Source organism: Nicotiana attenuata, unplaced genomic scaffold, assembly GCF_001879085.1.
Source record: "Nicotiana attenuata strain UT unplaced genomic scaffold, NIATTr2, whole genome shotgun sequence".
NCBI lineage: Eukaryota > Viridiplantae > Streptophyta > Magnoliopsida > Solanales > Solanaceae > Nicotiana > Nicotiana attenuata.
In genome coordinates, this window is record NW_017671800.1 from 41,556 (window position 1) to 52,983 (window position 11,428).

Consider the following 11,428-nt stretch of genomic DNA (forward strand, 5'->3'; position numbering starts at 1 on the left):
AAAGTTTAAACCAAATAAAAAAAAAAGGCACTCCTATTAGTTTCATCGCTCAATTTTTATGACTGGAAAATTTTAAAAGTCATCCTTCTATATGTTTTTTCCTATGACGAGCTCCGAGTCTTCTATATTCCCCACACTATAAATCAATTATGACGATCATGCTATAAAAAAATAGTTCAAAAGGAAAAGAATGTGTTCTGTACACATTTTACCTACTGCAGATATGTTCACATGCTTTATTTAAAAAATAAGAAAAAAGAACCATTTTGATGTGGAAAGAATAACAGAAATGAAAATTTGAAAAAGAAAAAGGATAAAAACAGAATAACCGCAAAGATATGAAGGCGTTGGCGCGGCATCATCTAAACACAAATACAGAGGTCCCCCATACAGCGCAGTAACTTCAACTCTTCTCTTTCCTTGAGAGTTGAGTCACGCAACTTTTCCCTCCTCCGCTCTCCTCTCATATCTTTTTCAAGCAAACTCAAAACGGCCAACTGTTTCTTCAACCAACGCCATTGATGAAGGTCTTGTACTAGCAAATCAACACCTATACCACCATATTTGTGTTGTTGTGTTTGTGTGTGTGTGTGTGTGTGTAAGAGAGACAAAGACTAGAGAGCGCAATAGGCATGTGATTTGTGATTTTTTACTTCATCTGTATGTGATTCTGAACCCTAGTTTTTACGCATTTTGGCCTCGCAGATCATCAATTTCACCATCAATTTTAATTTTCCAGCTACTCTGTTCCTTGCGGTTACTCTTCTCTTTGCTTGTTCCGAAGCTCTCAAGGTAAGCAAACGCCAATGCCTTTTTTATCTACGTCTTTTTGCTTAATTTCTCGATCGTGTTTATGATTTATACTTCCGGTAACAGCAAGGACAGAGCTGCATCGCCAATGGCAACTGTGATTCAGGGCTACATTGCGAGACTTGCATCGCAAATGCCAATGTCCGTCCCCGTTGTACTCGAATTCAGCCTGTCAATCCTCTTTCTAAGGTATTTTTTCAAACAGATTATGATTTTCGAAGAGTTACCTGTACTGTCTATTGATGTATCACTGGAATTTCTATATAAATGATTATTGAATGTTATTTTGAATTTTCATTGTAAAAGATTGAATAAAATTGTAGGTGAAAGGATTGCCGTTTAATCGGTACTCATGGTTGACAACGCACAATTCTTTTGCCAAACTGAAAACGAAGTCCGGGACAGGAAGTGTAATATTAGCTCCACTGAACCAGCAGGACTCCATAACCGAACAGCTAAATGTAAGTTTACTAACTAAACCCTACCGCTTCCTTCAACCCTACAAAAAAAAGGGAGAAAAAAAGAGATGGATGTTGAACAGCATTCGGACAAATTATGTTAGTAAATATGCTGGGAGAAACTGTCCTTTGAATCAACTATGAGATAATTGTTAATTGCATTGGGAATTGTTTATTTTTCTATATATCAAAGTTCTTGAGGTATTATTATTCTTATTGCTTTTATTATTTTGTAATTAATTTATGTCTCTGCGTGGCACATGGCTAAGTTCCAAAGTTGAGAGAGTCAGCCTTGTATGAGTTGTTAGCTGTTGCTGCCTCTTATTGATTTTTGTGTTGCTATGCAATTTGGTACGTGGACTTCATTATATTATGCAACGTTAGGCATGGGCTAGAAAAATGTCAGATTTGAAGGAATGTCACAGAGGAGAGAGATTACTTTTCTCTCTACATATACTACTTATCTGAATTTGTGAGTTACTATTAGTGGCTGTTGCTAATAATTAAAGTAGTTTTTGGCCCAATGCTACCGTTTTGTTTTGCAAGGATTAAACTAATAATTAAAGTATTTTTTGGCCCACTTCATTATATTAAAGAACTTGTGAGTTACTACTCATTTGTTTTCTTCTGCGATTTGGTTAAGAATGCGTTGGAAAGCTTTATTTGCTGATAATGGGTGAGGTTCTCTTTAAGGTAAAGTAGGTGGGTTGTGACTGCTTGCTTTCTTAAGCAGACAACATCATTAATTGAATAAAGATAAGGTTCTTTTAGCTTCTGAGTCCTGGCCGGACTTCTTTTTCTCTAGCAGAGCTATCAACTAGGTTTTGTTGGCTCATAAATATTGTGCAGAACACCCTTAGTCGGTTAGTCCCTAGTTCGATATTCAAAACAATTCATCAAAGGATGAAGGTAGGGTATAAATAGGATATTAAGTTCACCTACCTATGTGTTGGGAAGCGTGTGAGGCTAATAGAAACAGAAAAATATTTAGAAGAGAAAAGCAATAAATTGTACAAGACAAACAAGATTTATTTGGTTCGGCAATTTTTACCTACTCCACAGCCACACAAAGAATAACTCTTTATTGAAGAGAAAGAAGAAGTTGAGGGGATGATCTGCAAATGAAAGTGCAGACCCCTTTTATAGGCATACCGATGTAAGCGCTTAGATCATAAGAATGCCGACGTAAGCGCTTAGATCAGCATTCTTATGATCTAAGCACTTATGTCTGCATTCTTATAATCTAAGCATTTACGTCAACATTCTTATGATCTAAGCGCTTACGTCGGCAGGGTATTCAAATGCCTATAAAAGAAGTCTGCATTTTCCAGAATCCAAAATCTTTTCCATTGAACTTGTCAATCTTAACTTTCCTTTCTTTTGATGCCATTTTTCACAAAAAAATAAATAAATTATGTCAATAGTGCCTGTACCAATACCGTACTTTTCTACCAGAAATACATTATTTGTGCTCTGATACCAGTTGTTGGGAAGCGTGTCAGGCTAATAGAAAGGAAAAAATATTTAAAAGAGAAAAACAATAAATTGCACAAGATAAGACAAGACAAGATTTATGTGGTTCGGCAATTTTTGCCTACTCCACGACCACACAAAGAATAACTCTTTATTAATTGAAGAGAAAGAAGAAGTTGGGGGATGATCTACAAATGAAAATGCTGACCTTTTTTATAGGCATTTGAATGCCCTGCCGGCGTAAGCGCTTAGATCATAAGAATGCCGACGTAAGCGCTTAGATCATTAGACTATGCACACGGTGGAAACTAAAATATCAATCCTTATCTTCCCCTATACCTGCATAGTATTAAAATTTCATCCTCGCCTTTGTGTTTTTTCCTAAAACTGTCGCTAAGTGCAGATAGATAAATAGAAAAGAATCATTATACCTACAAATATATATATAAATACAAATAAGGCAATAGGATTTTTACATACAAAGTAACGTAGAACTATGAACATTTGAATTTTTTTGAATATAATCTTCACCTATTCATACCCGTAGTGGGTACCACAATTTTAACATTTAAGCTCTCAGCACTTACCTATTACCATTGTTCTCAAAATACACTTTACTTTGAAGTTGAATTGGTGCTAATATCTAGGGATCGAACAAAGACTGCCAATCCTACATTTCTCCAACACTTAAATATTGACTTGACTTGATTCTTTCTGCTTCAGTCCATTTGTTTTTGACTTAATTTGATTCTTAGTGTTTGATGACTCATATAAACGCTAAACGTGTCAAAAGTGTCATGACATTTTGGTGAAATTGGCTGTCGCAGAGAAAATGTAAAACACTAGTGTCTGCAATATCTACTTTTTCCTACTATGTGCTTCTCTATTAAAATGTTTGAAATTTGTGATTTAGAAGACATGAACTGCTAGCTCTGACGGGTTTTCAAATTGTATATGTGGCTGCTGATAAGCTTCTTTTCACATGAATTGGCACAGAATGGTGTTAGAGGTTTAATGCTTGATATGTATGACTTCAACAATGACATCTGGCTATGTCACTCATATGGAGGGAAATGCTACAACTATACAGCTTTTGTAAGTTCTCATGAACCAGTTGATGTATCACTAAATAACTTCCATACGTTTGGCACGTTTACGGGTATGAAGTTGTTCCTACCTTTGGCATAAAAGCCATTCTCGTCCTTGGAAGCTTTGTGGAAAAGTGGATATAACTTATTTCTCCCTCTTTTACATGTAATTTCAGTAATATTCATGAAAGTTTTGATGGAAATTGGAGAAGAATTGTTTATCTTCTCATTGATCTGCAAAATTCTAGCTTCTTATCAGTTAAAGTTGTTTGCTTTCGAAGCTGATGTGGAAATTTTCTGTCAGCAACCTGCAATCAATGTCTTGAGGGAGATAGGAGTGTTTCTTGAAGCAAACCCTTCTGATATTGTTACAGTCATAATTGAGGACTATGTTAGATCTCCCAATGGCCTAACAAAGGTGTTTGATGCGGCTGGGCTTAGAAAATTCTGGTTTCCAGTTTCTAGGATGCCTAAAAATGGTGGAGAATGGCCAACTGTAGATGATATGGTCCAGCGCAATCAGCGATTGGTTGTCTTCACATCTAAGTCTGCCAAAGAACCTTCAGAAGGCATTGCTTATGAGTGGAGATACTTGGTAGAAAACCAATGTGAGTTCATTTTTAACTTATCTTTAAAACAAATGCGAGCTCTTTTTCTTATCTTTTCTACTAAATTCTTTGGGGGAAAAAAATGAAAAACATAATCAAGTAAAAGTGCATTGGATTTGCAGATGGAAATGGTGGCATGAAACCTGGTTCTTGTCCAAATCGCGCAGAATCATCTGCTATGGACAATAAGACTAAGTCCTTAGTCCTTATGAACTACTTTCCTGATGCCCCAGATTTTGCTCAAGCTTGCAAGCATAATTCAGCCCCACTTATTGACATGATGAACACATGCCATGAAGCTGCTGGTAAGAGGTGGCCTAACTTCATTTCTGTTGATTTTTACAAGGTATGCTTGTTGTTTGAACTGACTAATCTGTGAATTTAGTTGTAATAAGCCTTTATTCCTCTCTTCTGCTAACTTCACTGAACGTGGACTTTGCAGAGAAGTGATGGAGGTGGAGCCCCTGAAGCTGTAGACGTGGCAAATGGACATTTAGTCTGCGGATGTACAAACATTGCCTCTTGCAAGGTTTAAATGACCTATTAAACTATCTTCGTTTCCCCTAGTACACTTTGAAGCCATTGATAGTAATTTTAGGATTCAAAATATGGAACTTTGTGATCCAAGTCGTTAATTCAATTTGCAGGAGCACATGACTTATGGGATATGTGAGCTGCCTGAACCAAGCATTTCTCCAATAACACCAGCTGCTGCAGCTAAAAATGAAACGAGCTTTTCAAATATCAATTGCCAACCAAAGCTGCAATGGTTGTTGGGGACAGCATTAATGTCTTTTTTCTTGTTGTAAGTGAGTACCAAACAGCCTATCCAAGTTCAAATTTGTTTCACCAAGTAGTATGGATTAGATTTTACTGCAAGCATATGTCGTTATTTGTAGTAGGTCATTATGATAACAATCAGACAAATTAGGTAGCAGTAACATTTTGACTTCTTTCGGCGTGTAGAAAATTGGAGCTAAGGAGTTTGGATGGTGTGTGATCAGTCGTCACTATACTTTGTATCTTTCCTGTGGTAAGGCGGCGGATGTCAAGTGTTAACGTGAAGTTAGTTTAGCTTATGCCATGGGTATTTGGACATGAATAGAACAGGTTGGTGAAATTCTCTACTTTTAACTGACTGGTGCTTCAGTTTGTTTCGATTTGTCATTGCGAAAATGCAGGACATCGAAAATGATTCTACACTGGGGACCAAATAAGAACGAGAGGTAGAATGGGAGTCTAATCACAACCTTTTGCATACGCTGGGGACCAATTTGACAACTCAATTAAACCATATAAGATAGGGCTTGATTTGACGTCAAGAAAAGCAATGTTATAGGATGAGATTTTGCTGTTCACTTGTCTACTGCAGACAATATGTCCTTATACAACGTTGTCCTATTGAAATGATGTATATATTAGGACATCATACGCAGATAGATTAATATCATCTCCTATCAGATCATCAAGCCTAGCATAAGTTGCAGAGAGAATAAGATTAAAACTTAAATATGAATAGCCATTTCAATGTCGAAAATCTTATCCATCCTTTTCATAAAATAAACTGTCAAACTGGTCCCGAAGTCATGGGATGTGTTGTTATTTTATACCAATCAGTCCAATTTATTCCAAATCTATGGCATCCAGCGGCTAATGTCGATCATATGTTTTTCCAATTTTGAAAGAACACTTGACTTGTAAAGACCCTCTATTTCTAGATGGTTAGTTTGAACTTCACATATTTTGGAAAAAATGAGAAAAATACCAGGAATCTTGTCACGTGAAGACCAAATAGTTTTTGAGTGTAGGTTCCGAAAATACTCCTTTTTAAAGGTCCGTGCAAGTAACATCTTCTGGAATTTGAAGATACCTGATTTCTGTAAGACATCAGGACCAGATAAGAAGGGTGCTTAAGATGGGGAAATAAAAGCAACCTATCCCACACATTGATGCCCATTTTTGAGAATTTACTAGATTTAATCCAGATTTGGCAGAAAAAAAGAGTTTTCAAAGTTGGCCCATGTCTTTGTTAGGTATTTCAATGGAAAAGAAAACAATTTTTGAAGTAATGGAAGTTCTTTACTCAACAACAAAATGGAAATTGAAGACCCAAAAAAAAAGGCACTTAGTCAGTTACTCTTCAACCAGCAAGTAAACGTCTGGCACTTATGGGCTAAACGTCACTCTCAAAAATTAGAGTATGCTAGTGAAAATCCGTATACGATGTGTTTGAAATTATTCTATCAAGGGTTTTTTATCTTGAAGAATTAAGCAAAATAGTCGCTCACTCAACCGTTTAAATTTATAATAATTTGTGGATATATAATATGTGGATCAAGCATAATATACATATAATCTTGTGCAATTATTGTACATATAATTTTTTTATATATTTAGCGAGCAGATGTAGTTATTTTTGGACGACCGGCTAAATATGTAACTTGTCCGTCAGTATTCATCTAAATTTGCACGTTAAAGGTCTTAAATTCGGAGAATTGGGCTCAAGATCTTGGATCAGGCCAATAATTGTAGAACCACGCCCATCCAAATAAGACATACGACCCAACGAAAAATGAGCCAAGAGCATTGTCCTAAAGAAAACGATTCGTGCTCCTCTTAACCTCTATCATGAAATGCTAGTTGATAAATGATGAAAAGTGCATATTTTTGAGTATATTTGCATATTAATTCTTGTGTGTGTCGCGGGAGATTACATGATTTTCGAAGTGAAATATACTCATTATGTGTTTCTTATGTGTAGGAACGAGTTTGGATGATAAATGATCAAAAGATGACAATTCGACACAAAAAGAAGAAATTAAAGGAGTGGGAGCTCGTCTACTCTCGTGCGTGGCACGAATTCGGACGCGAAAAAGGAGAAAAATTAAGGCACAAAACAGCGAAGTGAAGCAAAGGCACGGAGCGCTTCGCGAAATGGAAGAATTTCAAAAGCTGCATCCGCGTCAAAGTCCGCTTCTAGACGCGAAGGCAGACGCGGATTCCAGCTCTCCCATCCGAAGTTGGATTGAAGAATTCCGCCCCTCATCAACCCTAGGTCATATAAATACATCCTAAAATACCACTTTGGAAGAAGAGGCACTACTTTAGGGTTAGACAACACCCTTGGAGGCAAGAACACGCTAGGAGCAAGGCGGGGAATTCTTCTACGAGTTTTTCCTTCCTCTTCCTATTTTTCATTGTTGGTTATGACTTTTAGTATTGTAGTTTTACATGCTATTATGAATAGCTAATTTGTTATCTAGGGTTTTGATGGAACCTTTTGTAGGATAAATTCTTGTTATTTTTATATAATTGAGTCGTAGTATTTTCTCTATTTGTTCAACTACGTGTTTGTTGTAGTTAATTGACAGGATCCTCAATTAGCTGTGCCTATTTAGTGTGCATAACTCGGGAGAGAGTGCATATTTAGGTAGTTGTTGAACAACATCACTCCCAAAGTATAAGAGGGATATATAACTGCGGGTTTAAAGGCGGGATTAGGGATAACGAAGCCTTGGGTGCAATCTAAAGTGAGCTGTAATAAACAAAGCCAACTAGCGTAACTCAGGAGAGTGCGTCTAGTAAATTGTGGTAATTACTCGGGAGAGAGTTACGACAGTCAGAGCGCTCATGATCGGTAGAGAATACTTAGGCGAATTTATAGAAAACGTAGCGGGAAGGATTCTGACAATTGGGAAAATCATAACTCTAGACCTTCTTAATCTCGACTCCAACCCTTATCCTTGTTAATTGATAGTTTTACGGCTTTCTAGATTTGTTAGTTAATTAGATAAAAAAATATTATAATCTTTATAATTAGAAAATTGTTTGGACTTGGGTTTCTTAGCGATATTGAACAACTATAGCTAAGCCTTAGTTCTCTGTGGGATTCGACTCCGGACTTGTAAACCGAATTATATTTGCAACGACCGCTTAGTCCTTTTTATAAGGCATAGTTGGGCGTGATCACTAGTCACTCTTCACTTTTCAAGAGTCTAATCAAGTGAATTTTCATTGACATTTTAAAATAAACATTTTCCTCCAATTTGATATGTATAAAACTGCAACATGTTGTACATATCTATTATTTTTTGAACAGTTAAATCAAAATTTAAAATGAATTAATTCTATAAGTACACACTTCACATAATGAATACTTATCCGCAACAGCTGTTTTATATTAAACAAATCATTTTAACTGACAGGCCACTTCTAATTGTGAAAGTGAGGTAAATTATAATCTCCAAAGTGCTTAAATTAAAAGCAAATTGTATTAAGTTAGGAAAAGGTTATCCTTTAAGGAATACAATACATAAGGTTAGTGGCTCAAGGCACCGTCAATGGCTGAAATATCACGAGTTTCAAAGTTTAATTTCTTAATTATATGTATTACCTGCAGGAAACTGAAGTAAAATTTTCTTCCTCTGAGCAAGGCTCAAAATTCGAAACTAATTAACACTTTTACTTGATTAATCCTGAAAAGTTAATTAGTAAGATATTAAGATGATCAGACTCTGTAGGTTGGTAGGGTGTAAATGCAATCCTGTGGGAGAATATGTTTCATGCATCGTGACATAACCAAAGAATATTCCTATTTTTATTCTAAAACTACTTTACTTTCATGTCTTATCTCTACAAAACATCCAAATTACATCCTCATGGTTTCTAATTAAATACATTTGATGGAGAAAGATGGGAATAAATAAGGAAAAGATTATTTAAAGAAGTGGGGCGAATGACTCGATATTGACTTTAATTAGCATCTTGTTCTGACCTAGTTAATAAAGTAGTAATAAGACATTTTTTGATTGGACAATAGTATTTACTCAATTATTTACTCAAACTCATGATACTGTGGTTTGAATTGTGATTTCTTAGTTACTTGAATTTTCTTCCGTTTTCCTTAGTATAGGGCCTTATTTACTTGTTATTGTTATTACGTTTCATCTATATTTTGGTTCTTATATCGTTGTTATTATTTCTATATTTTCTGTTGATGGTACGGATATATTTGTCTCTTTTCGTCTTCTAGAACCGAGGGTCCTTCGGAAACAGTCTCTCTACTCCCTCGGGGTAGGGGCAAGGTCTGCGTACTCACTACCCTCCTCACACTCCACTTGTGAGATTTCACTGGGTTGTTATAATGAAGTTTTACGATATTTGATGACCTAAAAGATGACTGCAAGTAATTATCAATAAAAAATAAAATTAGTAAACTGAAAATAAGATAGATCATAGCTACAATAGATTAAGATACACTAGTAGTGTGAAAATTATTTGCTCTATCCCCTATTTGTAAATATAAGTTAAATATAATGGTATTAAGAGAATAATAAAATTTAAGCACTTCACTAATGTATCTTAATAAAAAAGATGGCCAAGTTCAAACAAAAGATGGCAAGGTCATTTATCGCAAGAATACGAATTTTCGCATATTCTCCTCCTTTTTGCCACAAAATTTATACATATACATCAGAATAAACATCTCATATATCTCCACAACGATAGTATTCTAACATGATTGGACAAAAACAATATTATCCTTAGTACTAAAATTGCTGAATTGTTAGTTTACAAATACGTCACAAAGTGGGAATTATAGCTGCCCACACAATTCATAGTGGAGAAAGAATGTCTACATTCTAAAAATCCATGATTTTCCAAAACATATTCTTGATAATAACTATAGATTATGCGTATATTGTTACTGTTATTAGCATGTTGGATTTAATTATATGCTTGCTTTTAGGGCGCATGATTTGAGAAAGTTGAATGTTATAGTCAACTTGCAAATGAAGATTTTATAAATTCATGACATTGGGTTGCTTAGCCAGCAAAATTATCCCCACCTTTTTCGGAGCACAAATTTTAACACCAAATTATATTATAGTCTTTGCCCATTCTTAGATAGGTTTGACCACATGGCTTGCCCTAGTTTCACCTCAGTTTTTTCGAGGGAGTATCGATGTTGCTCGAAAAATAAAAAAATACTATTGAAAATGTGTTGAATTCTCCATTATTTTTTAGGACGATGTATTCAGGGGCGGTCCTTTCCTAAAGCACTGTTTTAAGCGTTATAAAAAAAGTTATGAGTGAAATTTTTTGATCTGTTTCTTTAACAAATATAGAGATGAAGAATTCGCAACTGATATAATTTTGCCAAGTAAATTGCATTTAAATGAATATTAAACTCGAATTTCGTAAGAAACGTGTGATATATAGAAAGAAACAATTTGATGAGAATGTTAATAATGACATCTCAAAATCTCTCGAAAAGTCTTTTAGAGTAGATTACTTTTTATACATAATGGACAAGACTATTTTTTCACTTCAAAATAGATTTGAATAATACGAAGCATATAAAAATATTTTTGATTTTCTATTTAGTGGTTAATAGCTGAGATCGCTAGATGATGGAAATTTAATAAAAATTACCTTAGTCTTGAATATTACTGGAAGCATAATAATCAATCCAATATAATGGTTTAGATTTATTTTTTGAATTAAAAGTATTATGGAAAATAAAAAATATTACATAATTTTTTTCATTTACTTTAGTTTTGATGGCCAGAATTACCTCATTAAGGTACGTGCAATGGCCCGACTAAGCGAAAAAAAAAGAGGTTTTTTCCTATCTATACCATATATGAAACCTTATTACCAAAATTTTGCATATTTCCATTATTACCCGCTATGTTTATATTTTTCCTACAAAATTTATACCATTCATTAAATACTCATATTAAGAGCTGATTTCTTCCAAATTAGGCGCCTACAAATCTGGGATAAATATTTGAATAACTTATTCCTTCCAAATTAGGCACCTACAAATTTGGGACTAAAATATTTTTTCATATTCACATCAGATTCATCCCCACTACTAACTGAAAATTCAGCAAAAATCTCTGCGTCCATCTCCAAATCAGGTATCAACTCTCCGTCATTGATCCGAACAAAAAGGTCATCAAAAATCAATACTGTCGAGCAAATG

General features: G+C 34.9%; 1 protein-coding gene across 4 annotated transcripts; it reads left to right on the forward strand.

The window, feature by feature from the left end:
* The first annotated feature begins 205 nt into the window (after nt 1–205).
* Nucleotides 206–7,215, forward strand: LOC109210309 (PI-PLC X domain-containing protein At5g67130-like). 4 transcript variants are annotated; one of them, XR_002065526.1, is made up of 11 exons: nt 206–527; nt 706–792; nt 877–999; nt 1,134–1,271; nt 3,738–3,836; nt 4,134–4,437; nt 4,560–4,783; nt 4,880–4,966; nt 5,085–5,242; nt 5,404–5,547; nt 5,619–6,072. XR_002065526.1 is itself a non-coding variant. In XM_019373710.1 (10 exons), the coding sequence occupies exons 1-10, from the start codon at nt 522–524 to the stop codon at nt 5,435–5,437; spliced, it is 1,260 nt and encodes a 419-aa protein (XP_019229255.1). In that variant the 5' UTR covers nt 206–521; the 3' UTR covers nt 5,438–6,072. The 4 variants fall into 4 exon arrangements, 3 of the variants coding, with proteins under 3 accessions (XP_019229255.1, XP_019229258.1, XP_019229257.1); XM_019373710.1 differs by having other exon boundaries at nt 5,404–6,072; XM_019373713.1 differs by lacking the exons at nt 5,404–5,547; nt 5,619–6,072 and adding an exon at nt 7,199–7,215 and having other exon boundaries at nt 207–527; nt 5,085–5,246.
* The last annotated feature ends 4,213 nt before the right edge of the window (nt 7,216–11,428 follow it).